Here is a 26,329-nt window from a genome sequence, read left to right on the forward strand (position 1 = left end):
GTAGGATTAAAGAGTAGAATATGTTCAGACGGTGCTCTGGCTGTGTGTTCATGTTACTTGTGCGCACTGCGAGGACACACCCTGGGGTGTTGAAGAACGTCACTCGACGCGTCCACCTTCATTTTGATTTTCGTTTGTTTACATTTTGACGCGTTGCCTTCCATTCAAAATTCTCCCACGGGCGGCTGTCCTCTTTTCTCACACTCTTCTCCACCCTTCCAAACCAAACACCCACCGATGCACTCGTACCAAAATGCCCTCCGTTACTCGATGCTATGGCCAGGCAGTATCACCCAGGTATGTTACGACACTCATGAGGTTGCTCATTGTGCTTTTGCTCATTATGTTTGTGCCTGTGGTTGCAGGATGTTCTCTTCTAGCCTACTGGGGCTGTGCGTGTCTGTCCTAGTGTCTGAGCCCACTTTGTATATTTCTCGCATGTTTAGGCTGCTTCGCCTATCATGTCCACTACAACCTGCATCAGCAGCAGCGCAGTAGGACCACAGCGATGACCACAGCGATGACCAGTCGAGTCCCCAAAGGTATGTTCCTGGTGTTCTTTCCTTGCAAAGTGGCACGGCTTGTCTTTCTTTTCTTTTTTTGTCTGTGCCTGGCGCTTGGTGCCTTGTACCTGATGGTTCTGTACCTGGTACCATAGATTGTGTCTGTGTCTGTGACTCGATACTCATATCGCGGTCTCTTTCTGCATTTGTTTTTGTGTGTCAACACCTCTTTTCTAGCAAGAAGAGATTCGCTCCTCCAGTCCACCATATCAGCCTGTCAGTTACAGCAACGACAGGTACAGCATGGCCCAGTCCACCGGGACTCGCCATGGTCAAGAAGAGCGAGTCAGGTGGCCACAAAGGTATGTTTGACATGCGCCGTTTGGTGCTGCTGTACTAGGAGTTGACTTTGGCGCCTGTGTCCCTTTTCTCCCACACTCACACACTGGCTGTCCTCTTGTCTTCTGCTATCTGAACTGCTTCTCCTCTAGCCACTGGCCTCTATCTCTGCCAGTCTCGGCTGAGAAGAGGCCCAGGCTCGCCCCACCTAACCTAGTGGGCGAGCCAGACTCGTCAGGCCGTGGCATACCCGTCAGCCCCGTCAAGCGAACCAAGCCAATCAAGAAAACGAAAACATACAAAGCTAAGTACTCTCCATCCCCTTCCCCCTCCACCGCCCCACTCAACCCTCCCACCGCCTTCCCCATCGTCAATGATTGCCCTTACCCCATCTAAAAATAACTCCTCCCTTGGAGTGTCTCTGCGCACTTGGTCCCTCTCGCATGGGTCCTCTCGCGGTCCAGTGACCCCGAGGCTGAGGGGCTGTTGATCCCAGCTGAGATTGGGTGCCTGCTGTGCTGGTCGCCCAGTGCTGCACCCTAGCCGGCTCTCTCCTGTCCACCCTCCTTGTTCCTGGGGTCAAACCAAGGCATTTACTTCTTGCTGTGTCCAGGGATTCTATAGATCGTCGACGTGCCCGTGCTCTCTCTTGCTCGCCCGGTTGGATGCACGGCCTGATGCTGAGACAGCGTCCCCGCCGTTTTCCCCGATCCTGGACTTGATCCAGGTTCATCGTCCTGGGGGGACTCGACCACGGTCGTGTGAAGGGACACTCGCCGACACATAGGCCAGCTGACTGTGAAGCTCGGAGCGAAGACGTCATGGTCAAGGAATGTCCAGCAGTCCTGATCCTAGTAAAGGACTCTGGAACAGACCTTCGGCAGAGATGGTTTCGTCTTTGAGGCAGCACACTGGCGGACCCATGGTCGGCAAACTGCTATGACAGATGGAAGACGAAGGTACGTTTGCGCGTGTCCTCTTGGATAAAGAGATGTATGTGTGCTGAGTGCAGCACGCAGAAAACAGTAATATACTGACACACTATTTAACTGGTCCATTCGTGGTAGCGGCAATGTCTCGGCAAGATCAGGCCTAGTAATGCTCCCCAGCTGGGCAGCGAGAGGGAGAGAGCGCGTCGGTCGACCAAGGGTCCCAGTTCTAGGGTGGACACATGCAAAGAGGTAAGTGCGCCATGGGTTCAAGGTAGAGGTGGAGCGGGTAGAGAGGAGGCAGGGGCAGTGCTGTCAGTGACCGCACAGCAGACCATCCTCTCTCAGCTGAGGGGAGACGGCCCCGAACCCTCGGGGTTTGGTGGTCGCGAGGTTGGGTCCTCTGCGGGGGATGACCAGTGTGTATGGACACAAGAGGGAGAGGGCGAATGGGGTAAAGTCATAGACGATGGGGAAGAATGGTGAGGGGGGATAGCAAAACGAGTGCGGGCGGAGTGCAATGGATGGGGGGCTAGGAAAGGGTTGATGGGAGAGCACAGGAGGAGCAAAGGAGAGGAAGGGCAGGCGGCGACAGATGTATAAAAACACCGAAAAAAAAAGAAAAAAAAAAGAAAAAGGCAAGAAAAAAAAAGAAAAAAAAAAAGAAAAAAAAAAAGAAAAAAAAAAGAAAAAAAAAAAGAAAAAAAAAAAGAAAAAAAAAAAGAAAAAAAAAAGAAAAAAAAAAAGAAAAAGAAAAAGAAAAAGAAAAAGAAAAAGAAAAAGAAAAAGAAAAAGAAAAAGAAAAAGAAAAAGAAAAAGAAAAAGAAAAAGAAAAAAAAAAACAAAAAAAAAGAAAGAAAAAGAGGAGGAGGATGAGGAAGACAGAAGGAAGGAAGAAAGTTGAGGTCCAGAAAGAAGCACAAAAGGAGCAAAGGAGAAGGACAGAGTGGCGCCAGCATCACCATACTCAAGTCGAGCTGTAACCGTAACCGCCTGCAAGGTAAGCGCTATTCCTCTGCATATGGATTCATTCATGGTGCTGCGAGTCTCGATCTACTTGCTCACAGGGCTTTTTTCTTTTGTGCTGGACACTAGACAGTGCATCGAAGCCCCAGCAGCCGGGTCGCAGGCCACAGGCCTCCCCATTCGATCGCTTTGAGAGCAGCATCAAGGCCCGTGAACGACGATGACATCGACATCGACAGCGACATTGACATCCAGAGCAGTATCAAACACCCGAAAACGACAGTCGTAAAAAAAAAAAAAAAAAAAAAAAAAGCATAGGCAGCAGCAGCGACAATGGCACTGAAGCAGGCGCAGGAGCGATAGACAGAGCAAAGTTCAAGATGGAGACGAATAGAACTACAGAGCAATAGTCAAGAGGGCTTAACGTCCGGAGTAATCGATTCCAAAATGGTGCATTCGACGGAGCTGCAGTTGATTTCAGGACGTCGTGAAAACTATACAACACATATCGCAGGCTCTTGTTCGCCCAGACACTAATCGTTACTGTAGTGGCCATTACACAATACAATGCCCTTGAATAAAGCACAGACTCCGAAGTAAAAAAAAAGAAAAAAATGGAACCAAGTAAACGGCTCTTCAGAAAAGCGTAGCCATCTGCTACCTTTTACAAGAAAATATAGGAAGAGTTTTTGATGGGCAAAGGAATACAACATACGCTTCATAGCACTTTGGCACAAAGAAGCACGGAACGTTGCCTCAACTCCAGAGAAAGGACACTTCTCCGGTTCTCTCTTTATCTCAAAGTGATTTGGTTGGGTCAGAAATCGAAGCACACAACCAGACGCCATTACAAAACTAAAATAGAAGTAATGGGGAAATGCGCCTTTGCAATAGAAAGTTGGGGATAATGGACCCACAGTCAGCCTGCGGCAGCCTGGCAACAACATGGCGACCTTGTTTTTGATAAGTGCAGTGAATAAAGACCGAAGAGAAGAGAAGGGAGGGAGGGAGCATAAAGGGTCGACAATAGATGTCGGACGCGATCTCTGTAGCTTTGCTACAACTCTCTAAGAGTCGAGCCAATTTTTGTGGGGAGGAGTGTGTTGGGCACAGCAATGGATCTATCTCCAAACACGGGCAGCGTATAAAATGCTTGCCCATTCGTTTTTTTTTTTAAGCTGTAGTAGTAGTAGCATTTTTCATAAAGTGCTTTCATACTCTTCAAGCTTGCCTTGATGCGACAAATGCCGCTCAGTTTAGTAAATAATTCAGGTTTATGAAGGTATTCAAAGTGGAACGGAGAAGACCTTGAATTTTATGGAGTCCAAGTCAAAGATATCAGAGTTCCTGATAACTGCACTTGGCGGTAGCCGGGAAGATGCTGATTGGTCTCCAGGGAGTATAGCCTTCATCGGAGCAGAGCCTCCAAGGTAAAAAACAGAGTCCTACCGCGCTTCAGCATTACCTTCTCGGCCTGACAATACATCCCGATAGTATTTCGTCCCCAGCGGCACATGCAGAGGTTTGGCGCAAAACGAAAATTTACAGATCATAACACCACCCTGGAGTTCTAGATCGACCATGAATATAAATAAGCAGAGGCCCTTCTTAATCGGCTGTTCTTCCTTCGTCGTATACAGCCTGTTTGGAGGCACGGCTTGCATGGCACCGGAAGGTAGAGGCCGATGATCGAGTGCTTTGATATCAACACGCAGTTCCTGCATGATATATGGGCGGGGCTTCTTCCCTATAAAACGACTGGTGACTCTTGCTGTTGTTCCCCCCGAGCTGAGCCTGCGTAAGAACCCACTGTTCTCTATCTGGGTGCATCCCTTCCTTCTCGCTCAACACCACCTTTCCCTGGAGATGGTCCACCAGGCGACTGTCTGCTCTCCTCGCCACCGTCGTAACCTCCTCTTGGGGCTGTTGTCTCACAAAGCCCTTGGCCTCACCTCCTATCTGGACCCCGGCTTCCTTCATCCTCGCGCATATGGTTGTAGAGCCGGAGGGGGAGGGGATAGCATTCGAATTGGGGGAGCGTCTTTGTCACGTGCAAGCTAGCGGCTAGTCACGACACGCCTTGTTGCGCGCTGTGCCATACTAGATCCCCCCTGAATTGACGCTTTATTTGCAATGTTTCAAAGAGAACGCGACGATCATGATCACGGAGGTTACATCGAGATAGGTATGCGCATGGTCACTATTAATATTCGGGTAAAGATGCACAAGCACAGGTACTAAAGGATAGATCTACGACGCCATTTTTCTCGCGATACATCAAGAACAATATTCTTCACAAAAGATATCTTTCTTTATTCATGTTTATATTATCATAAACAACGGACTACATAATATATACACAAACCCTTTTCTTGACCCAATTGATCTAAACTGAAAGTGCGTTTTCAATGCAAACAGCCTGTACGGAATGGAAAGAATAAGAGCCGGTTAACAACATAATTCATACAGTTGTTTTAATCGTCAAGGTGCTCTCTTTTATGGAGTTGCATCAGTAGGAACAATTGAAAATGTATTTTTGATAATCATGAATATTGAGTCATGATCCCTAATGTTCTCATCATATGCAGTGTATTCGGTGTAGAAAGAAGGGCGTGAATGAGAAGCGAGTTGGTGTTGGTACGCACCTTCTAGACCGATTGCTTGCGGTCGGTTTCCTGCGACGATGTCGTCAAATGAAATGCTGTACAGACAGAAAATAAGCGATTGAACAATAGTTAGCATCGATACATCGTTCACATGTCCCTTTCTGCGTAGGTACGACAAAGCGTCGCCTGCTGAAAAATCAGAAAACTTGTGGAAAATTTGTCTCATCGGCTTGCGAAGGCCTCTGAAGTAGCAAATATATATTCAAACATCATGGTAAGGGTGCAGCTGACGACGACTCGGGATCAGACGTGTTGGCGCAGGATAGTATTCTTACCATGGCTGCTGCAATAAAGACAGGGAACTAATGAAGGACAGAAGGAGGTGAGATGTGATGAGGAAGGTGATCAGGACGAAAGAAAAAAGATCTGATCTGCCGTCTTTTTATGCAGCTCGAAAACAAACAAACATCACGGGGGCACATCGGTGGGCCGTTAAGGGTTCAATTGCGCCAGGAACCCAGACACCTCTCGCTTCACTCCGCATTCTTCGTCCCATTTCCTCCATCGCCATTCCCTCAATAAAAGGCTGCACTCTACCAGCAAAGGTATCGAGGCTACGCTGAGACATGTTTCCTATGTATTAATTGTTGCGACGACAGGCTATCTCACCTTATTATCTTTACGAACCAAGTTCAAACTGAACATTTTCAGCCAACGACGCCATGAGTATCTCGTTACCTCCCTCCTTCAACTATTCCCTGCCGCAATCAAAGGTTTTCTTCATTGGACTTGCTGGTAAGTGGTGCACTATCAGCACATTAATCGCACTCCATATCAGTCAGTGTGGGGTAAAAACCATGGCCAAACCTTCTTCTGCTTCTAAAGTTGACCGAACGTATTTCTTTCATTTTGATAAATAGGCGGCGCTGACTCTGGAAAGGTACATGCGGCGTGGATTCTGAAAGTCGATGGGTCCTGTAGGGAGAGCGATATCCCACTACTAAGCCTTTCACATTTTCGTTGCCCTGTTCCTCCCAACTTACACAGGAAGCGTTTTGCAGAGTCCTGATCGAGCAATTGCAAAAGAACCAGGTCGTGGACAGCAGCAAGGCGCTTTTGCTACACCTTCACGACTATTACAGGGAGCCCACGGACGAGGATCGCGTCAGAATCGCGAGCGGTCTCTACAACTTTGACCACCCAGGTATATATCTACCGATCTATCTCTCAAGACAATACCAAGCCATGCGAACCTCACTTAACAACAGCAATTTGGTACCAATTGGTTCCACGGATCATGTACTAGATGCGTTTGATTGGGATCTGCTTGCACAAGTCCTGGATGACCTCAAGGAGGGCAACGTGACTAGGTTCCCCAAATTCGACTTCGCGACAAAGAAGAGGTAGGAGGACCTAATGCTGGACCGTGTAGGATGGATAACGTTGGATAGAAAACTCTAACGTACTACTTCTACTATCAAATGGGTCAGGACATTTGAGGCACGTTCAAAGGGTCTAGAAGATCCGAATGTGATTCTCCTGGAAGGCATCTTTGCTCTCTACAGCCAGCGGATTCGTGAACTTTTGAACATGAAGGTGCGCAATGCGACATTTCGTTTTGGAGATCGGATCTTTCACGGGAAATCACAAAATACTTATGGCTCATGTCTATCGCGATAGCTCTTTGTGGATGTGGATGATGATGCACGGTTGGCAAACAGAGGTATGAATATCGATAAAGGAAGAGTCTCATTCCTGAGCACTATAACTTCAAGGTTGGAAACGACTAACCAAGCAAACATGCATAAAAAAAATGATCTAGTCGCACGTAAAGTTGCAGAAGTGAACCCTGACCCCATTGATCACATTCTCACGGAATACGTACGTTTCGTAAAACCAGCCTTCGACGACTTTATCCAACCGGTACGAGCCATTGACTGTGTCGCTTCATGTACACTTATTAGGCTTCTCGTGAATGTGCTGAATGTTTCTTTCCTTCTTTTTTTTCTTTTGTAGTCGAAAAAGTGGGCGGATATTATTATTCCCCGTGGACTCGAGAATGCGCCTGCCATGGAACTAATCACATCCCATGCTGCAGATCTTTTGGGTCGTCACCAACAATCAAATTCCACCCGCCCCTCTCGTATGAACTCCTCGACAGTTTTGCAAGAGATGATGAGTAGTACCCCATCCAATGCCTCGTCCACCTGCCCCTCTCCTAGGCCAATCTCAAAATCGGCAGCACACAGCGAAACAGCATCGCGCTCCAGTTTGACATCCTCACCTGTTCCTAGAAAGGATGTCCTTGGCGGCTTAACTGACAGCCTTTACAAGCCAGTGCCAGAGTAACTCGTGAGAAAATTGCATTGTATAGTTAATGAATAACAGCTGGATCCCCAAGCTGTATTCTACGATTTGTTTTTTAAAATAAATATGTCCATTATATCTCTGGTAATGGAATGCGGATAATATGAATATATATGGGCAGTGGTGTGCTCGTAACATTTGTCGCTCATGTTTATGCTGGCACTGTGGTGGCGGTGGTATCGTTGCTACTGCTCGTAGCTTGTTCTTGCTTGCGCTTCGAGATCCATGGTGGGAGGACAGGAATAGTACCCCTATTCTCAACATATGGCAGAAAGTTGGCTTGAGGACGATACGACATCACACGGTGAAGTTCTTTGTTCTGTACGCTCTTGGGAACCCAGTTGAAAATGACATATCGCAAAAGACGCTCATGCCAAGTCTGGACGTCGCATGAGGAATAAAGAGTTCTAATCAGTATTTTTTTTTTTTTTTTTTTTTGTAGCAGCTGAGGACATCAACAACCATGCATGTTCCTTACATGTCCATAGATCATTTTCGCCATGAGTTTGCTGCGCTCGTACTGGCCGCTGACGATAGGATATCGCTGCTCTTTGTAATCTTCGAACGCCCACTCGATGCTTTGAAGGCTCGTGTCGGCCATGTCATTGATACAGTTAGCGAGAACTACAGCGTCATGAATGGCATTTTGTGCGCCTTGACCTGAACTTGGAAGGAGCTGGAAGAGAAAGTGGCACAGCAGAACACTACATGCGTTAATTTTGATCACTTTCACACCTTCTGGAATAAGTGGTTGATTGGGCGGCGTTCTTTACCTTGTGACAAGCTGGTTCAATGGGGCGCAAGGAGGACGGAGAAGGGCGGGTGAGGTTAAATATGAGTTTCTAGCATAACTCCATAGCCCATTGCTATTTGCGATTAAATACCGCCGACTTCACTTACCATCGCCAATGAGAACCGTCCTTGAATGGTGCCATGTCGTAAAAAGTTTCTCCTCGAGGAAGACCTTGGAGATTTGATCCTTGGGTGTTGCATCCATAATGTCGCCCATTTTTCCGCCAACAACAGCCTTGTAGTTGCGATACTCTTGAAGCATGGCATCGACTCCCTCGGGGCCCCACTCGGAAAGCCTGAACATCGCATCTTTAGATTCGGCAACTGTCTCGATCTGGGTCACCAGAGCCCAGGCAATCCTGTTGCCGGGCACATTGGCAGTGGACCACTAACATCAAAGTTTGTTAGTTGCCTGAGAATAATATAGCTAAAGGCAATCAACAAGGACTCAGAGTACTTACTGAGTGGTTGGAGCCTGGACGCACAACGCGCTGGAAATGGGAAATAGAATCCTTGACAGTCGGATACTTTTCTGGGTCTAACGGTCCACTTGTTGCAACAACGCAAAGATGTCCAGCGCGTAGGTTCTCTTTGTCCGAGTCTGGCAGTAGACCCTTCTTGTCAAGATGCTTATAAAGACTTTGTCGCACAGCACTGTACGCTCCGTCTGCACCGACAAGAATGTCTCCGTGATGAGTCGAGCCGTCCTGCAGCCGAATCATGACGCCGAGATGGTTCTGTTCGATGGACATGATTTTGGATTGGAAAGAGACCTTTTCGGAAGGCACTTTGGATAGCATGAATTCGTACAGCTGCAGGCGCGCGAAGAGGATGGTATCGTATCCGCTTCTACGTTGATATCAGATATGGAATATTTATAAAGCCATTTAAGCGGATGCTATTTAAGATGAGTTAACGTTCTGACATACTGTCTTACTTTTCTTTGAGACCCTCCGTGTTAAAATCTCCCAGCATGGTCATGCTTTCGTCGTAGATCTCCATTCCATGCGTTGGTAGAGAAAACTTCATGAGATCGTCAAGAAGCCCAAGCTGTTCAAAGATAGGCAACGTGCCTGAGTTGAAGCCCATGACCGATCCCAGAGGCTTTACAGTCGATGCCTTTTCGTAGATCATGTAGGGAACATTGATGCGCTCGAGTAAGATGGCTAGCATAACACCACTCAAACCGGCACCGGCGATCATAACGCGTGGTTTATCACTCATTTTGTTGGACTCTGGTGGCGGTAGAAAGGGAAAGGAAAGTGGGTGATAAGGAGGGTGGTACAGAAAGGAGAAGAGAGGAAAGGAAGGAATGAAAATGGGCGAGTCGACTCATGCGCCATAATTGTGGGCAGGACTGGCCGATATGCCATCGATTCTTTGACCTATGCCGCATCTGAGCCCGGGCGGGAGGTGCCTTTGAGGCGTCATGTTCGCATGTTCGGCGTACAAGTTGTATACAATCCCCACCGGGAAGTCGTAGCGCCAATATATTTTGGAAAATTTAAATTAAAATGAGTACTGCCCTGTTGAGGTAAGAAAAAGAACTCCAGCACAGCAGCGGGCTCAACAAACTCAAGTTTATGATCAATAGAGCACCATTCCCATGCTGGCATCTGGTTTTCTTATTCTTCAAGCTGCCTTCTTATGCGCAGCCTTCTCCTCCGCACATCTCTTGGATGGTTTCTGTGGCAGGACTGGGTCGGATCCGCGGTTCTCGACGTAATTCAAAAACGCGGCCTGAGGTCTGTAAGTCGCATCTTTGAAGAACTGCCCTGTCTGCACCTTCTTGGGTATCCAATTAAAGATGACATGGCGGATAACTCGCTCTTTCCAGGTCTACGTTGGTGTTATGAGAATGGATCGCACAGTAAATAAAGAGACCTCGGTGTCTTCCTCGGTGATACGATGGGGAGACGTTTCTTCTGTTACCTGTCCGTATTGGATAGCGGCCATAATTGCACTCTTGTTCATCATCCTTTTAACAGGCGCATGGCGCTCTGCATAGTACTCTCTAAAAGCAGCGGTGATGTTTTGGGGAGTAGCTTCACCCATTTCATAAATGCAATTGGCGAGCACCACAGCATCTTGCATGGCATTGACAGCTCCCTGTCCTGCGCTTGGAAGGAACTATACCCATAGAACAAGAAAATGCATTGAGTGATATTCCTTGATCGCAGCGACGTACAATAATCATGCGTGCTATTGCCTATACCTTATGACAAGCTGGAAACGTCCGTAGCAGCAATGTAAAAAATGGGGTAGTTAAGTCAGAAGGATCTTTTCGCCCAACATATTGCAGCATGTAGTGGATTGATGCTCTTACCATCCCCAATAAGCACAGTCCTTCCATGGTACCATGTTTCAAAGAGTTTCTCCTCAAGGAACGTCTTGGACATATTTTCCTTTGGAGTAGCGTTAATCAAGTCCCTGATTACCCCTCCCACGGGCGTTGTATATTCGTAGGTCTTTTGCATCAAGCTATCGTCGGCATCCGAACCCCACTCCGAATTGCGGAACATAGCATCCCTGGATGCGCTGCCCGACTCGATTTGAACAATAATACCCCAGCACAACCTGTTATCACGCATGTTAACGGTGTGCCACTATTTTATGGCAGTGTAAAGGGCGACATATTCATAAGAAATTTTAGTCAAAGAAAAAAATCAGCATGTAACAACTCAAAGAGACATACCGTGTAGGGGTCGCCATTGTTGATGACACGTTGGAACGACGAGATACCACTCTTGATACATGGATACTTCTCAGGGTCCAGAGGATCGGTCGTACCGACCATACACAGATGTCCCATATTCAGTTCTTCCATATCGGAAAGCGGCAAGTTTCCGCACTTCTCCAAGTGCTTGTAAAGTCCCTGGCGGACACCAGAATAAGCACCATCCGCGCCGACAAGGATATCGCCATGATAGGTCGATCCATCCGCCATTCTGACCATCACACCTAAGTCATTTTGCTCCAGCGAAAGGACCCGCTTTGAGAGGAGAACCTTCTCGGGAGGGACGTGGGAATATAGCAAGCGGTGCAAACTGGGTCGCGTGAACATGACGGTGTCGTAGCCAGTGCGCTCCTTGTATTCGCTGAAATCAATACCGCTCATGAAGTTAAGCTCCTTGTCTAGCATCTCCAACCTACGGCAAGGAAGCGAGATCGCCATCAGCTCCTCCAAGAGTCCAAGCTGCTCGAAAGCAGGCAAGATGTTTGCACCGAAACCCATGGCCGACCTGTAAACATCAAATATAGTTTCATTAAAAGGATTATTTACGGAAGTGCCTAGGAGCAGCGCCATTTCTTTTTCCTACCCTAGAGACTTGATTTCGGATGCCCGCTCGTAGACCATGTAGGGGACATTCTGGCGCTCAAGAAGAAGAGCGAGAAATAAGCCGCTGATGCCTCCGCCAGCGATCAGCACCTTTGGTGGTTGTGCTTTGGTCATGATGGCGCTGCCTTCTTTTTTTTTTTTTGTTTTTTTTTCGTGTCTTTAGGGAAAGAGGAGTCAGGACAGTAAAATCGCGCAGAAGAGCAAATGTAGGGACGTAAGAAAGAAAAGAATGCAATTCCCACATGCTTTATGCGAATCCGTATATCAAAGATAATGGCCTATTTTTGTGCAAAGTAGGCTGCAATCGATTATCATTCTTGGCAAGGGAAAAAGACGGTGGATGCTACCCTGTTAATTTTGTTGGTACAACAGGCGCGGACAATCAAATCAATCGATGCATTTGAAAATGAAATGCATGCATTGTGCGACAAGACCGCATGGGCGAGGGTAAGGATGAGGGTGAAGGGTGAAAACCAGGACCTGGACTTCTTATAGTATACATTTCTAAGGAAATAATGATGGTATGACAGCTGAAATATATCGCGGAGGATACGTATGGGAAGAGTTCGATTTAATCGATGGTACGCTCCTGGCTGGCGGTCTTCAGTGTAGTTTACCCGGCATGCACATATTGTTGCCATGTAGAACAAACGCGTGCGCATTTGCACCAATCCATACTAAGGCACCTTACACCATTGTATGATAACTGGCAAGTCAATGGCGTTCCAGTTGCGCAGCAAAAATGTGGCTGGTCAACGAGATACAGCTTGCAGGATAAAAGGGGGCCTGACATTATCTCAAGCAAGGTCACCTCACTCACTAAGAACAAATGCTGAAACTGATAAAATATAACATTTAAGATTGAAAATATCAATATAAAATATAAAAGTTTCAAGTGAGCAAGGCAGCGTACTCAAGCAAGTGAAAAAAGTGTGCTGATTTTATGTGTTTTGGTGCAAATGTGTTTGCCCAAGGTGGTCCATGCCAAAGAAAGCTCTCGATGTGGTTGGGCTCATGCTTCGCCACTCAATTAAGGACATCCAACTACACACTCCCCCTACACATTATCTACCATCGCTCTCAACTGTCTTCGTGGTATCGCCTGCGGCAATGCTTATCCTGCTGCTATATATCCCATCTGTGCTCTTTTTTTTTTCGTTTTCACTCATTATCCTCCAACTCCATCTTCTAAAGTACCAACGTTATGACCATTTCTAGAAGGAATGCGCAGTGCTCGCAACGCTTCCGAACCAGCGCCTCCACAAATATCATCCCATTAGCTGTCGAGTCGAGTCAACCGCCAGAGCTGGTTGTATTCTGGAGTGACGTTTTTCAGGCCTTTCCCAATGCACAGCACATACCATATAACGGGCAAACCGTCTTGCTTATGCTTGACAGTACGAACAATTAGTGAGTATCACAAGGATATCAATGCACACGTGCTGGTTTAGTGCCAAGATTCGAAGAGCAAGAGGTCTAAGTATCATTTGGCGTGTACCCACTTTTGCTTCAGGCCCCTACGAATCCTATCATCCTAATGCCGTGCTCGAGGTCATCCTCGTCAACCTATTACAGTCGAACTGCGCCAAGCATCTCATCCGTCACTCCAGCAGCATGGATTTTGAGACACAAACATTCTCATAAGAGTTTAGTTAGTTTTGCGGTCATTACTCGCACGCGCTTCGAGATGCTAGATCAGGATATCAAGGCATGCACTGTCCTTCAACAAACAGTGGTTCAACTGCAGCAGCAAGCTCTGGAACGCTTGACAGTCATTCAGAACCGAATCGAGACTCTCATCACCCAGACCTTCAAGCTCCACGAGTCTTCCATCCGCGGCTGTTCGTTGCCCTTCCTAAGGTCGTACGGCAGGGAGAGGCACTGAACAAGCTGCTCTGGAAAGACTTCCGACTTTATTTCCTTTGCGAGTGCGGAAAACCATACCTAACACGAGGGAAGCAAAGAACATCACGAGGTTCATCTCGCCAATCATGAAGGATACGATTTACGCTAGCCCAACGAATTCAAGAAGTTCGGTTTACATATTCTATTGATGATGGAAGCCATCAAGGTTAGAGTGCGGTAGCCAGTGTTGCAGTGCCTGCTCTGGCGAGCCTGAAACTTGTAGAAGGAATCGATTCTCTCAAAGAAAATATGGAGACGGTTAGAGATAACATTATCCCCATAGTCGACGACACGATCGCCTATCTCAAGGGCCGAGGAGACGGGGGATAGTATCTGTGACCAAGTAGACTACGCCGGATAGAGCAGAGGACCTTGAATGAGCCGATCTTCAATAGCTAAAGTCGTACCTGGAAATCAATGACGGCGCTCGTGTCCTAGGGAACCTGTACCGAACGGTTACGAAGGAGGAACACGTCAAATGAGTTTGCCGTGACCACCACACCGTTAAATATCAGGACTTTGCAACGAAACAATTCATCGATGTTGTCAGGAACAACAAGGGGATATTCACCGAGGAGAAAGGCAAGGTTGAGATCAAAATCGCATCACCGTCTGCAGCTGAGCAGTTTTACGACGCGCTAGTCAAGGCACGCGTAGTTCAGGAGCTGGAGATTACACTGCAGTGAAACGTCGTTGTGAGCGACCTTGAGAAGCTCTGAGATGAACGGAACTTGCATTGCCCACCTCTCTATAACGGACTGCTATTTGAGGATCGTGTGCGCGACAACTTTACCCGAGGTCGATTCGAGCCTAGGTCTTTGGCAATGGTAGTAGAGGTAACGTCGACACAAAATAAAAGTGACAAAGCTCATATCGGATAAACCCAGGATATACCGATCAAAAGTGTATCGCTATGAGGTTACAGGGTCAGCTTGGACTCTTGAGATCCAGAGACTAAACACATTCAGAAGACTATCTACGTGCCCTCAGATTTTCCTCTACGATAACAAATATATACATGGTATGGCGATTTTTTATTTGCCAGTGAGTATTGCCATGATGTTGTCTAGTTTTGAGACGGGTTTACCTGTCTTTGGTTTCTTTGGTGGCAATGGAGATCTTGCTTCCTTTGCAGCTGGTTTTCCAGTTGAAGGTCGCAACAATGAAGAAGATGTAGCCTTCACTGTCGCCTTTTCATTAAAAGATTTGACCTTCAGAGTTGTTGAAGCCATAACATCTGTCCTTTGCTTCTTCGCTGCATCCTTCGAGTTGACCACACCCATACTGTTATCATGACCCCTCTTAGCAGGCACAGCTGCCTCCGATATCTTCTTCTCGTCGCCTCCCTTTCCATCCTCTTTGCTTTGGTGATATGCTCCTCTCTCTGTACAGTTTGCTCCACCGTGCCCACGTCCACGTCCACGTGCGCGTGCAGGGCCAAGTCCAGGTCCAGCCACGTGTGCGCCCCTTCCGCCTCTCCCACCTCTCCCACCTCTTCCACCTCTACTACCTCTACCACCGCCGCTAGCCGAAGAGCCATCTTTCTGATTCGTTTTTGTCGTTCCAGCATCAATCGTGTTCCTGTCCAGTCCCTTGCGCACCAAGAGGGGCTGTCCCCAACTCTCCGAGACCTTAACCTTTCTAGTTGTAGCATCCATGGTCGCCTGATCGATCAGTCCGGCCTTGACCTTTTTCTCCCATTCGCGTTTCCGTTTGCTCTTCTTGATTTTTTTGGGTCCTATAGGTTGTTTGAAAGGGATGTGGATGGTTTTGTGGGCAAAGAATGTTCGAGGCTAAAAAAGAAAGTATATCATACACAGGTACATACAAATCAGAATTGCTGTCAGTAATCAGATCCACAAAAACTGTATGTATCAGAGCCAGACATGGGTGCAGAAGCAGAGAGGCGCTTTTGTTGTTGTTTTTTACCCATGGGGCCTTGGCCTGTTCCAATATGGTGTCCGCATCAATCGACGCTTCGGCGATCTGCCGCATGCGCTCCGATCCAGGCATCTCATCCAATTCAGGTCTTTCCCGGTGAACGTACACAATCTTGGGTTCCGTCGGACGGATCACGATCGCTGTTGGAGCATCTTGTGAGGCAAACAAACGAAATTCCATGGCATCAGCTTCTTCTTCGCCTTCCTGTTCAGATTTCGAGTTATCAGACCCATTGGAATCCATGGACATCCTGCGTCCTGATCGTGTTGCCGTGTTGGATTCTAGCAACAAAAAGAAGCAAAATAGCTGTTACAGATATAATCTGCCGAGGACAGGTGTCTTGACTGGATCCTTTTTGTCTGGTACACAAAAAAGATACCTTCGATTTCAATGGCCCCTTGAAGCTGTTCATGGAGTCGCTGCAGTATCGACTCTGACAGTTTGTCGTCTTGATCGTCTTCGCTTCCATCCTCAGAACTACCTTGGTCCTGAATACTTTTGCATGCTCTTGGTCTATTACTGGGGTTTGTTTTCGAGGTGTGCTCAAAATCGTCTTCAAAGATGGCCGCTCGTGAAGTGAGGACCGTGTTTGGTTGTAGGAAAGTTGGCACGGTGTTACTTTTCCTAAATATGAAAGAGCAATGTGAGAAAAAAAAACTAAGTTCTTTCCTTGCCAGTGTTACTGATAACATCTTACTGACACAGATAATAGGTACCTTGCGCGTCTGGACATGGTGCTATAAATCGGTCAGTGTTGTGGTTGTTGGGGTGGTCGTGAATGAGCCTTGGGCTGGCTGGTCATGTCGTCCTGTTGAGTGCGAAACATAAACAAGCAGATCCCGGCAGTCACCATTATCTTGCCACCAATTTCGAGCTGTGCTTTCACTGCATAAAAAAAATCAATATCTACTGAAGGATTCGTGGTTTTATTATGAGGATGGTGAATAAAAACGATGCTGGTTGTTGGAAATAAATGAAAGGACTCTATGCGATGCGAATAAAAAGATAACAAAGAATGGTAGAAAGAGTTTCTGTTTTTGGTTTTACATGCCGAGCAGTTTGAGTGCCAATGCTTCCTGCTCTGCAAGTGTCTGGGGCTCATCCACCTCAACGACCCTCCTCTTCTTCTTAGCCTCTTCCGCATCGGCCTTGTCCTGCCACCAACCGCGCTTCTTGGGCGTCTCTTCTTCCTCACCACCATCACTGCTGTGGCCATTACCATCGCTGCCTTGGTCCATATCGTTATCATCATCAGAGACATCAGGGTTTCCGAGGGTGACTATAGTCTCACCTTCGTCCGAGTCGTAGTCCATCTAAACAGATATTTCATAACACTTGTTAGTTCATATATTCATATAGTATTGAAATAGAGGATCCTCACAGTAAAGCACGCAGCTTACCATCTCCTCGCGCTCACGCTGCTTGCGACGCAGCTTCTTCTCCCTCAGCTTCTCTTTGGCAGCACTCTTATCGATGGTATCGGCCTTATCCATGACCTTTCGCTCCTTCTCCAGGAATTCCTTCTGTTGACTCGACGCGTCGCCCTTGGCATGGAACGATGCCTCGTCCTCAAGCTCATAGATCTCGTGAGCCTGACCCTCCTCGTCAAAGATCAGCTTGTTACCCTTGCCCTGGTTCTTTAGCCTCTCGACCTTGGACATATTTTGCTGTCTCTTCGACGTTGGCAAGGGCGCCTCCTCCGAAGCCTCGTCGCCAGCAAGGTCATGATCCACGCGCTTGATCGTCAAAAAGTCCTCGTCATCATCGTCCACATTACTCTTGCCCTTGGCATCACTCTCGTGGTCTACCAGCCTGGTATAATGCTCCGCCAAGACTGACTGATTCTTGCGGCCGAACATTTTGTCGATTTTCGACTTTGGCTGCTTACTTATCGTTGTCTCTGCTGTCTCCTCTTCCTCTGGGATAGGTTCCTTCTTGCTCTTCTTCTTGGCATCCAGTGCCTTGACCTTGCTCTTCTCTTCTTCCTCTTCCATGTACTGATCGCTCTCCTCGTCGTCGTTCGTCTTCTTTTGGTTGCCCCGCACGGCGTTCTTTGCCTTTGATTTCTCCACAAATTTGATCTTGGGTGCACCAGGAAGTCCCAACGACGCAGCAAACTCCTCAGCTGGCAAGGCATTGACATCGAAGATGGTCTTGTCTTTTTGCAGGTATACCGATCGCATATACGAGATGAACGCCTTCTGCCCCAGGTACTTGATCTCAGGGTCGTTGAAACAAAGTCGCTGCATCTGTTTCTGAATCGGCTCCTTCTTGACGTCCTTGGCGTCCGTCTTCAGCTTGACCTCCTGGATAGGGACCTTAGCCCGTTCGAGTCCCTGGATCATGCCGGCCTCCTCGCTAGGACAGAGCATCAACATTGCCTGACCACTCGCCTCATAGCGCGCAGTTCGACCGACACGGTGGATATATGTCTCTGGATCTTCGGGACAATCGAGTTGAATGACCCAGTTAACGGCAGCGAAGTCCAATCCACGCGCTGCGATATCGGTGCAAAACAGATAGGCAGCTTTTTGAGCGGCAAATTTAGCGTATGTCTCGGCGCGCTTCTGCTGCTTCTGCTTTCCGTGTAGATGCAAAAGCGGTACTCCTGGATGCAGCTTACAAAATGTCTCAAATACGAATCGGACCTAATTTGCACACATGGAAACATGTCATCAGCATGTGGCAGCAAGAAAAGAAAAGAAAAGAAAAGAAAAGAAAAGAAAAAAAAAAAAAAAAAAAGTGAAATTTTTTTGGTCATGCATGACATGCAGTTTTTACCTGTTTACAGCTTGACAAGAACACGATTCCTTTGGCGGTCAAATGTGTCTTGATAAAATTGAACATAACATCCAATTTCTGTTGTAGTGGTACGACCATGTAGTACTGCGACAAATTCTTGGGCGTCGAGTGCTCCGCCTTCTCATGGACCGCAACGTACTCTGGATCCTTCAAACTCAAACGCGCCAGATCCTTGACAGATTTCGTCTGCGTGGCCGAGAACAGCATAGTCTGGCGTTGACGAGGCAAGTTCTCCACGATGGCGTTAACGCTCTTTTTGAATCCCATGTCCAGAATCCTGTCCGCCTCGTCCAGAACCAATAACTGCAGATGATCGCAATCGAATCCGGCCGACTGGTCCATGTGTTGCAACAGACGTCCTGGTGTGCATACGAGAATATTCATCTTGGAAATCAACTCTCGCTCAATCTTCCAGTCCTTGCCTCCAATGATCAATCCTGCAGAGAACGAATGTTCACGTCCAACTTTGCGGAGGACCTCAAAGATTTGAACAGCCAATTCGCGGGTTGGCGAGATCACTAAGGCTCCGAGTCCATCCATAGGCCCCCATTTTTGACGATACAGCATTTCGACCATCTATATGGATCACAGGAACATACAAAGGATTGAGAGCATTAGCTGAGTCCATTTCAATCCTTCATGGAGACTCAAATCAACTTCATGTGTACTCATTAGCAGTAGTTGAGGGAGGTTCTTACAGGTACAAGGAAGGCTAATGTCTTTCCACTTCCAGTCTTAGCTGCGCCTAGGATATCCTTGCCGCAGAGACCCAAAGGCAGGGCCTTGCGCTGAATGTCGGTCATTTTGATGAAATTTGCTCGCTTCAGTCCCGAGAGCGTCTTTTGCGATATAGGAAGTTCATCAAACTGCTGCATCGAGTCCACTCCCATGATCTGGATATAGAAAAAGATGAAAATGGTAGTTAGCGTTATACAAAATGTACCAGTTGTGTTGTGAAATGGAATGTAACATTATTATTCGCTTAGCGTAGGAGAGACGCTGGCGAGTGTTGCTTACAGGGTGTTTACATCTCTGCTCAAGTTGTTCCAGCTCCTGCTTCTCAGAGAGGCGCTTATCCTTGCGCACAGCGGACGCTGGGGGTTTGCGTCCACCCTTCTTTGGCATTCCTGGCATTTGTTCGCGTTGTTGGGGTATGTGGAGGGCTATAGGGGTTGTGAGGGGATAGAGCACGATGTAATGTAAAACGAGCGCCAAGTAGGTGATGCAGGCGAAGACTGCGATGGTGGAGGACAGCTCGAAAAAAAAAAAAAAAAATAGTTTGTTATTGTGTGGCTTGTCGTTCGGCCATGCCAAACAGAGATATATTTTTTTCCCCCTCTGGGCTTGGGCGTAGCTCTTTTGGGGCAATTGAACCAAGGACGTGTTCGGTTCATTTCTGTATTGCCATTGAAAATATATACGAAGATAGATGAATAAAGACCAATTAATGATAATCTACATGAACGAAGCGTGCGCGGGTATTGCTCACGCAAAAACGAAAAACTTGACGCCGGTCTAGTGTAGGGGAATTTCGTTGTTCATCTCTTCCTCGAGCTCGATAAAGCGATCTTCCTTGGCGCGTTTACCCCACTTGAAGAACGCGAATGCAAAGCCAGCGCCCAGTACCGCGGCTACACACACTACTGCAACAATGATGCCTGTCTTATTCCCTCCGCCGCCGCCGCCGCTTGATCCACCCGTAGCCGATCCGTAGATACCGCTTCCAACCAATGCCGGCGGCGCAATTCCATCACCCGTGAACGAGAGCTGGGGAACAGCATTCGTAATGTCGCCGCTATTGTAGATTGCCGTTCCGCATGCAGTTGCGTTAAGCGTGTACGCAGGCCCTGTGCCATAGGAGAAGCCCTTATTCAAAAACTTGGGCATATAAGAGCCGCCATAGAGCGGGTACTGAACCGAGATCAAGTCCCTCAAAAGAAGGTCAGGACGCGACGCAAGACGGTAGTTAGCGTCTACAATGCACGGTAGCCGATGTCATATAACACAATAGTTAGCACATTGAGCACACAAAGCTATCACATTCGATTTCAAAGATAGTCAAATAGTTTGAAGACATTACCACTTGTGCCGCTTACGCTAATGGTATTGTCGAGAGAGTAAACAAACTTGTTCATCAAAACCGGGAGATCGGCGGCACTTTGGAAACCAGCAAGGTTCCTCCACAAATCGATGGTTGTAACAGCCGCCTGTCCAGTGAAATTAGTCTCGTCGATGACAAATTGGGAGTTCAAAAGCAGGGTCTTGATCTCATCTGCGGAAATGGTGGCATCATCCTGGACATCTCCACTCAATGGGAATGGGATCCCACCTAATAGAATCAAAAGAACAGCAGATATTAGTTCCTTGTGCTCCAACATACAGAGCCATCCCCCAATGGTAATAACTGGATTGTCCACGGTGGAGGATACATACCGGCAGCTGTAATTATTCCCTTCGAGAAATCATTGTTACGGAGTCTCCAGGTCTGGAAACTGAAGTCGTAATACACCCAGCCAATGCGCTTCTTGTTGGCTGCAGGGATCCGCGCCATATCTGCCTGCAGAGTGGTGTATGCAGCCTTAATCCTGCTGTAAACTAGCTCGCCATTCTGTCCATCGTTGAAGAATAAAGACACCGCGGTAATGTACTCGCTCCTCAGCAAGGGGTCCACTGAATTGGAAGATGGGATCCAGATATCTTTTTTTTGAGCAGTATGTTGGTTTTCCCGAAAACTACCGTTCAGTGCATTGTACTGGTTAGGGTCGCCATCATTCAGCGCGGTGATGGAACCATTAGCATACATTTGTTGAAGACAGGGTGATACGACATCTTTTGGGTCAGCCAGCACCGTAATGGCGTTCCTACGGCCAATGAGCTGCCATATCAGTTGAAAAGACAATAAAGTAAGTATTCTGAGGCTGGTTGATACATCCCTTTTCTATCCATTGATAGAGAAGGAACAACGTACCTCAATATATGAGCTGACATAGGTGCTGCCAACAGCAACGGTCTGCAATGGCACCTTGAACGTGGCGACACTGGTTGGGATGTTGTAGACCATCAGGGCAGCGGCCCCAGGAGGCTGGTCTCCACAGTAGAGGACATAGGACTCCGAAGCATTGAGGTTTGTGTTCAGTCCGAACATTGTCACATATGTAATGTCGTTGAAATATTGAACATTGAAAGTGCCCTGAGTTCCGTTACCTAGGAAGGAGCAATCATTGTTGGATGTATGGAATAGATAAAGAGCCGCTGAGTTTTTCCTGCAAAAAAAGCGGGTACATAGCAGTGTCAACTGTTTGATACTGAGGTTTCTATGCAGGATGACATTGTTGCCTTACTAGTGACCTGACCGCCGCAATATACCTGTCCCTGCGCCTGTGCCTGAATGGAGGCCGCAAGAGCTAGGGCGGAGACAACGACCAGCTTTGTGAATGAGCCGAACATCGGAATGTAAAGTGACAAGAGCTGAGCAGACGTGAAGATGCAAGAAAAGTCGCCCACACTCAAGTTGCTTATGCTGGGTCTGAGTAGGGGTGGAGGTGGAGGTGGGGGTGGAGGTCGAAGGTGAGGTGGAGGCAAGAGTGAAGCGAGGGAAGAAGAAGAGGAGGGGTGCTCGTGGTAGAGAGGATAGTGCGAGAAATAGGCGTGCGAGAAATGGCCGAGCGCTTCAGGAACAAGGTAAAAAAAAAAACTTAAAAATGAAAAGTGTAAACAAAATGCGTATCAATCATCTGGCGATGACAAAGACAAACCCAGCAAACCGTGACAGCAAGGACAAGGTCAAAGAAAAAAGCTTTCTTTCTTGCAGTGAAGAATAGGTCTGCTGCTGCATTTTGGTCTTTATTTGGCGAGTCGTATAGTCTATGAGGGACAGGTGTGCGGGCCTAGGTTATAACAACTTGTATGACAAACGGGAGTAAATAATGTCTACACACAGTGCCATCCAGTTGAATCTAAATAGTCCACTTTTTTTGATGTGATACGAATGGAAGACAAGATGAGATGCAAAAGGAGATCAAAAAATCACCCTGGTCTAGTTCGTTGACAAATAAGCCTGTTACTGTGACGGTAGCATTGTTTGCGTCCAGGTCGAAGTACAAAGGTGCTCGGATGCATCACCGTGGACCTTTCTTCTTTTGTCCGCTTTGCTAACAAATCCAATGTTTGCATCTCTTCCCTCTTCTTTCACACGGCAAATCACGGAATATGACGATCCCAGGCCCCACCGAGCACCATGCACAAGCCTTTCGGGCCAGCTCCTCCTCTAAAGTCATCACCATCCCCACTCGCTTGGACAACTCGACCGGAGAGCGCATTATCCGGTGGTTAGACATCCAGAGAATCTTTAAGGATGCTGAATATATCTTGAACGGCGAGAACGCCGTCCTCTTCATGGCCGATGATAATTTAGAGGAGTAAGTGTGGATGGAAGCACAAATGAAGGCTGAAAATGGTATGGAGCGAAAGATCGTATACTGAACTACGGTCAATGACAACTGTGTTTTCGTTATAGCCTTGTCCCACTGAGGATCAGCCATTGTCCAGGGGTTGTGCTCGAGGTCGTTGTCAGCAGCGCTGGACAGAATGTCATCAGCTCTACAGCTGAGATAGCACCCAAGCAGCAGACCCCACCAGATTCCAGGATCTCATCTACTTGTATGGATTCAAATGTCATCGTCGCTTACTGTGGGACCATGGATGCCTCGAGAACGTCACGATCAGGAGATGATGTTGCTATCGACTCTGTGTCAAAAACATTAGCTAACCTTCCCGTCATGGACTCGGAACCATCGGGCCAGATTCTTCCAGTCTGCACGGAAAGCGTGGTGCAGGAGACGAGTATGTCTGCCCGGGACTACCTCAACAAGTACAGCTCACAGCTACAGACTCTCCAGTCTGGCCAACTGAACCTTGTAGCTACAATGCAGTCTGGTCACTCGGATATTTGTGCGACTATCAAGACAGAGATGGACAAGAACAGGTCTCTTCAAGAGCAGATCCTTCAGATGCAACAGCAGATGGACGAGAACGAGAGGAAGGTGCATCAGCAGTTATTGGAGAAGCAGGAACAGATCCTCAGGTTGCAACAACAGGCCCTCGACCGCTTGGCCATCATCCAGAGCCATGTCCAAGCTGTCCTCACCCAGACCTACGAACTTCACGAGTATCCTATTCCTCGTCTATTCATCGTGCTCCCAAAGACGCTACGGCTTCGCGACAAGCTTCTCAAGCCCTTTTCGGAGCAGTTTCGACTCTATTTCTTGTGCGAGTGTGGCGCACATACCATGTCTGAGGGAACCAAGGTTCCGCACAAGATCCATCTGGCCAAACACGAGGGATACGACTTGGATCGACCGAACGAGTTCTTTGAGAAGTACGGGTCTTATGTCCTGACATTGATGCAGATGATCAAGTTCGGGATCACCGTGGCCGGGGTCCTGGTGCCTTCACTAGCACACCTAGGAGTCATGGAAGGTATCGAGGCAGCTGAGGGTCAGCTTAAGTTTACGAAGCACAACATCGAGTCTCTCGTGGACAACACCATCACGTTTATCGAGGATCAGCAAAAGAGCGCCAACGGTGGAATTAGCATGATCGAAGAACAGACACAGATGGATAAGCTCGAGGTCTTGGAAGGAGCAGATCTGCGACAGTTGGAGTCGTATCTGAAGGTCCAGGACAAGGGCCGCGTTCTTGGCAACCTATACAGGATTGTCACGACGGAGGGATATGTCAAGTGGGTGTGCATCGACCACTATCGCGAAAACTATCGGGCATCGGCAGTCCAGCAACTACGAGATACTGTCCAGGCCAATGCTGGGACTTTTATCGAGCAGCTGGGTAAGATCAAGATCACTCTTGCGTCTCCTACTCAAGCGGCGCAGTTTTACGGCAGTCTGATCAAGGCGCGAGGAGTTCATGAGCTGGGTATTACACTGAACTGGGACGTATCAATGGACGATCTTCAGAGCTTCGCTGTTGCTGTCACGAAAGCGGGTATCGTCTGTCTGACCATGTGGGGTCAAGCCATCAAGGGACAAACATTGGACTATTTCAACCGCTACCGCCGCTTCAACCCCATCGTGGGGCTCATGTCTAACGCGCGGATCCAGGCACTGCACCTCGTTTCATTCAGCGATTTTTTTACGCGTATCAGCAGCTCTCATATCCAGATGGCATCTCAGCTTCGAGTCATAACGATGCGCTCCACCCCTCTTGAGGATGACGTATCCATGGGAGTACTTACCCAGATTCTTGAGAACTCTCCCAATTTGACGGAGCTGTGGTTGGATACGGACAATCCGGACAAGGCCTACCAAATGATCTTAAGCAAGATTTGCATTCTGCCAAAACTCAAGTCTCTGGGCCTTCAGTTCAGAACCAAGGGTGTGGCAGTCGAGCTCCTCATGTGGAGCATCAAGACTATGAATGCGTCGTTTGTCAGCATCACGGCATCATCTCCACCCCACCTTACATTTGTTCAACGAGGCGTTCTCACTCACTTGTTGATAAAGAATCGTATTCGCATTTCGGACGACGCTCGGCTGGCTAAAATACTACACGAGAACCCGAAGCTATTGGAGATCAGCCTTAAATGCGACAGCGAGCGATTTCATGCGATCATTGAGCTGGTTGCATCGACGAGAGAGCGATGGCGATTGGAAGGATACGATCTTCAGCGGTTGCGACTCGAACTCACTCAGGACTACAGGCAGGAACGTGAGGATGAAATCAAATCCACTGTGCAATTCTCAGAGCATTCTGTTGCTTATGACATGTTCACTCATGTCAATTTGAGATCTGAATGGAGGCCCGATCCGGATTATTTACCGCCGCTATTCCGTCGATATGGATGGTCCATCGTGACATTAGACGCCGGGCGTGGAAAACTTGACGATGATCTCGCCCTACAACTGGACAGATCTACAGAAGAGAGAACATCCAACCTTGCGGCTCTTGCGCTGGACCCAACACGACTATCGTCCAATGGTGCTGAGTGCATTGACCGAGTTCTCAGTCGCTCAAACAAGCTCCAGGACTTCTCGATCTACCTCCGAGGTCCATTTACTGGGAATCCAGCTGGGACATGGCTACTAGGCCGCCACAAGGAGAAACTGACTTCTTTAGATGCAAAGGTTGCACAGGCGGACCTGGATATTCCGTGTCTGGCGGAAATCTTGCCGATGAGACGCGATTTGCCGAGGCTGAGCTCACTGACGATTCTCAGCAGTGGCCTGAATACACAGGCCCACTTAGCTTTCCCTCAAGAATGCGTACCATGGCTCGCTGCGATGGTCTCTGCCCCAGGCAACCCAATAATCCCTACCCCACCGTCATCGAACCTAAGTGAACCTCCTGCCGCATTGTACTCCGTAACTGAGGCCGATACATCCATCTTATGGGAGCCATTGAGGAATGTCTGGCTCTATGTGTTTTCGCTCCAGTCTGAAGAGTGGAAGACTGTAATCAAGGCACTTGATTTCTCTACACTGGAAACACTGGGACTCAGGGGGACCGACTTTTCAACTAATGAACTCCATGTATTGGTTGAGTGCATTCCCGAGGACGGCGCCGCAATACCGTTAATGGTTTTGGACTTCACATCGAGTGCTCTCTTCGAATCCAGCGGTGACTCTGAAGTGCGATCGCTATGCGAGACCCTTACAAGTAAGGCGCCTCGTGTTACAATCAAAGGACTTTTTAATAACCCATGTGGTGAGGTTTGATATTTCAAATACAGATTACCGTAAAAAAGGCGCAATAGCTGGTCTGTATTGTAATCCGTTAATGGGGTATATTATTGAAAGTGTATATCTGTTGTATATCGTACATAAA

At 47.8% G+C, this 26,329-nt stretch overlaps 10 protein-coding genes across 10 annotated transcripts; 4 read left to right on the forward strand and 6 right to left on the reverse strand.

Annotated features, from left to right (window-relative positions):
- Positions 1 to 253: 253 nt before the first annotated feature.
- BC939DRAFT_477837 (uncharacterized protein) lies at positions 254 to 1,238 on the forward strand (the record flags this gene model as incomplete). The annotated part of the gene is made up of 4 exons (XM_051558709.1): positions 254 to 297; positions 519 to 542; positions 741 to 865; positions 1,060 to 1,238. The coding sequence occupies 4 exons, from the start codon at positions 254 to 256 to the stop codon at positions 1,236 to 1,238; spliced, it is 372 nt and encodes a 123-aa protein (XP_051411445.1).
- Positions 1,239 to 2,799: 1,561 nt separating this feature from the next.
- Positions 2,800 to 3,361, reverse strand: BC939DRAFT_182836 (uncharacterized protein). Its single transcript, XM_051550460.1, has one exon. It carries the CDS (start codon positions 3,291 to 3,293, stop codon positions 3,000 to 3,002), a length of 294 nt encoding a protein of 97 aa, XP_051411446.1. The 5' UTR covers positions 3,294 to 3,361; the 3' UTR covers positions 2,800 to 2,999.
- A 2,518-nt stretch (positions 3,362 to 5,879) lies between these two features.
- BC939DRAFT_453962 (uridine kinase family-domain-containing protein) lies at positions 5,880 to 7,797 on the forward strand. The gene is made up of 9 exons (XM_051556003.1): positions 5,880 to 5,948; positions 6,035 to 6,138; positions 6,264 to 6,283; positions 6,391 to 6,547; positions 6,650 to 6,746; positions 6,834 to 6,939; positions 7,024 to 7,066; positions 7,166 to 7,266; positions 7,360 to 7,797. Exons 2-9 carry the CDS (start codon positions 6,066 to 6,068, stop codon positions 7,690 to 7,692), a joined length of 930 nt encoding a protein of 309 aa, XP_051411447.1. The 5' UTR covers positions 5,880 to 5,948; positions 6,035 to 6,065; the 3' UTR covers positions 7,693 to 7,797.
- BC939DRAFT_493634 (uncharacterized protein) lies at positions 7,798 to 9,845 on the reverse strand. The gene is made up of 6 exons (XM_051559572.1): positions 9,440 to 9,845; positions 8,964 to 9,351; positions 8,611 to 8,890; positions 8,484 to 8,494; positions 8,189 to 8,386; positions 7,798 to 8,089 (listed from the first exon to the last, which is right to left on the reverse strand). Exons 1-6 carry the CDS (start codon positions 9,724 to 9,726, stop codon positions 7,862 to 7,864), a joined length of 1,392 nt encoding a protein of 463 aa, XP_051411448.1. The 5' UTR covers positions 9,727 to 9,845; the 3' UTR covers positions 7,798 to 7,861.
- A 289-nt stretch (positions 9,846 to 10,134) lies between these two features.
- Positions 10,135 to 11,956, reverse strand: BC939DRAFT_503881 (uncharacterized protein; the record flags this gene model as incomplete). Its single annotated transcript, XM_051560455.1, has 6 exons — positions 10,135 to 10,341; positions 10,435 to 10,632; positions 10,718 to 10,728; positions 10,829 to 11,108; positions 11,198 to 11,744; positions 11,823 to 11,956. 6 exons carry the CDS (start codon positions 11,954 to 11,956, stop codon positions 10,135 to 10,137), a joined length of 1,377 nt encoding a protein of 458 aa, XP_051411449.1.
- Positions 11,957 to 13,374: 1,418 nt separating this feature from the next.
- Positions 13,375 to 14,433, forward strand: BC939DRAFT_529574 (uncharacterized protein; the record flags this gene model as incomplete). Its single annotated transcript, XM_051561518.1, has 2 exons — positions 13,375 to 13,705; positions 14,298 to 14,433. Exons 1-2 carry the CDS (start codon positions 13,380 to 13,382, stop codon positions 14,431 to 14,433), a joined length of 462 nt encoding a protein of 153 aa, XP_051411450.1. The 5' UTR covers positions 13,375 to 13,379.
- A 297-nt stretch (positions 14,434 to 14,730) lies between these two features.
- Positions 14,731 to 16,525, reverse strand: BC939DRAFT_182926 (uncharacterized protein). Its single transcript, XM_051550461.1, has 4 exons — positions 16,405 to 16,525; positions 16,068 to 16,312; positions 15,677 to 15,969; positions 14,731 to 15,540 (listed from the first exon to the last, which is right to left on the reverse strand). The coding sequence occupies exons 1-4, from the start codon at positions 16,419 to 16,421 to the stop codon at positions 14,782 to 14,784; spliced, it is 1,314 nt and encodes a 437-aa protein (XP_051411451.1). The 5' UTR covers positions 16,422 to 16,525; the 3' UTR covers positions 14,731 to 14,781.
- BC939DRAFT_424644 (P-loop containing nucleoside triphosphate hydrolase protein) lies at positions 16,497 to 19,728 on the reverse strand. The gene is made up of 5 exons (XM_051553142.1): positions 19,508 to 19,728; positions 19,189 to 19,383; positions 18,470 to 19,066; positions 17,089 to 18,336; positions 16,497 to 17,001 (listed from the first exon to the last, which is right to left on the reverse strand). The coding sequence occupies exons 1-5, from the start codon at positions 19,622 to 19,624 to the stop codon at positions 16,732 to 16,734; spliced, it is 2,427 nt and encodes an 808-aa protein (XP_051411452.1). The 5' UTR covers positions 19,625 to 19,728; the 3' UTR covers positions 16,497 to 16,731.
- Positions 19,729 to 19,785: 57 nt separating this feature from the next.
- Positions 19,786 to 22,048, reverse strand: BC939DRAFT_493636 (uncharacterized protein). Its single transcript, XM_051559573.1, has 5 exons — positions 21,832 to 22,048; positions 21,459 to 21,694; positions 20,924 to 21,365; positions 20,571 to 20,819; positions 19,786 to 20,463 (listed from the first exon to the last, which is right to left on the reverse strand). Exons 1-5 carry the CDS (start codon positions 21,935 to 21,937, stop codon positions 20,006 to 20,008), a joined length of 1,491 nt encoding a protein of 496 aa, XP_051411453.1. The 5' UTR covers positions 21,938 to 22,048; the 3' UTR covers positions 19,786 to 20,005.
- A 2,067-nt stretch (positions 22,049 to 24,115) lies between these two features.
- On the forward strand, positions 24,116 to 26,287 carry BC939DRAFT_453973 (uncharacterized protein). The gene has a single exon (XM_051556004.1). The coding sequence runs from the start codon at positions 24,448 to 24,450 to the stop codon at positions 26,218 to 26,220; it is 1,773 nt and encodes a 590-aa protein (XP_051411454.1). The 5' UTR covers positions 24,116 to 24,447; the 3' UTR covers positions 26,221 to 26,287.
- Positions 26,288 to 26,329: the final 42 nt, after the last annotated feature.

Source organism: Gamsiella multidivaricata (assembly GCF_025024155.1).
Source record: "Gamsiella multidivaricata strain RSA 2152 chromosome Unknown BC939scaffold_39, whole genome shotgun sequence".
NCBI classification, from domain to species: domain Eukaryota; kingdom Fungi; phylum Mortierellomycota; class Mortierellomycetes; order Mortierellales; family Mortierellaceae; genus Gamsiella; species Gamsiella multidivaricata.

Excerpts from the sequence above, each read along its gene's own strand:
- BC939DRAFT_493634 (XM_051559572.1), bottom strand. The coding sequence starts at position 9,726 with ATGAGTGATAAACCACGCGTTATGATCGCCGGTGCCGGTTTGAGTGGT. Across the intron at positions 9,352-9,439 it reads ACGGAGGGTCTCAAAGAAAA|AAGCGGATACGATACCATCC; the intron begins GTAAGACAGTAT and ends ATATCAACGTAG. Across the intron at positions 8,090-8,188 it reads CGAAAATGATCTATGGACAT|ACTTGGCATGAGCGTCTTTT; the intron begins GTAAGGAACATG and ends TGCGACGTCCAG.
- BC939DRAFT_453962 (XM_051556003.1), top strand. The coding sequence starts at position 6,066 with ATGAGTATCTCGTTACCTCCCTCCTTCAACTATTCCCTGCCGCAATCA. Across the intron at positions 6,940-7,023 it reads GTGAACTTTTGAACATGAAG|CTCTTTGTGGATGTGGATGA; the intron begins GTGCGCAATGCG and ends CTATCGCGATAG. Across the intron at positions 7,067-7,165 it reads TGCACGGTTGGCAAACAGAG|TCGCACGTAAAGTTGCAGAA; the intron begins GTATGAATATCG and ends AAAATGATCTAG.
- BC939DRAFT_453973 (XM_051556004.1), top strand. The coding sequence starts at position 24,448 with ATGGACGATCTTCAGAGCTTCGCTGTTGCTGTCACGAAAGCGGGTATC.
- BC939DRAFT_182836 (XM_051550460.1), bottom strand. The coding sequence starts at position 3,293 with ATGGCCACTACAGTAACGATTAGTGTCTGGGCGAACAAGAGCCTGCGA.
- BC939DRAFT_182926 (XM_051550461.1), bottom strand. Across the intron at positions 15,970-16,067 it reads AGGGGCCATTGAAATCGAAG|AATCCAACACGGCAACACGA; the intron begins GTATCTTTTTTG and ends TTTTGTTGCTAG. Across the intron at positions 15,541-15,676 it reads AACAGGCCAAGGCCCCATGG|CCTCGAACATTCTTTGCCCA; the intron begins GTAAAAAACAAC and ends TTTCTTTTTTAG.
- BC939DRAFT_424644 (XM_051553142.1), bottom strand. The coding sequence starts at position 19,624 with ATGCCAGGAATGCCAAAGAAGGGTGGACGCAAACCCCCAGCGTCCGCT. Across the intron at positions 19,384-19,507 it reads AGCAGAGATGTAAACACCCT|ATCATGGGAGTGGACTCGAT; the intron begins GTAAGCAACACT and ends TTCTATATCCAG. Across the intron at positions 19,067-19,188 it reads CATTAGCCTTCCTTGTACCT|ATGGTCGAAATGCTGTATCG; the intron begins GTAAGAACCTCC and ends TGATCCATATAG.
- BC939DRAFT_493636 (XM_051559573.1), bottom strand. The coding sequence starts at position 21,937 with ATGTTCGGCTCATTCACAAAGCTGGTCGTTGTCTCCGCCCTAGCTCTT. Across the intron at positions 21,695-21,831 it reads TTGCGGCGGTCAGGTCACTA|GTAACGGAACTCAGGGCACT; the intron begins GTAAGGCAACAA and ends GCTCCTTCCTAG. Across the intron at positions 20,464-20,570 it reads TAGCGTAAGCGGCACAAGTG|ACGCTAACTACCGTCTTGCG; the intron begins GTAATGTCTTCA and ends CGTGCATTGTAG.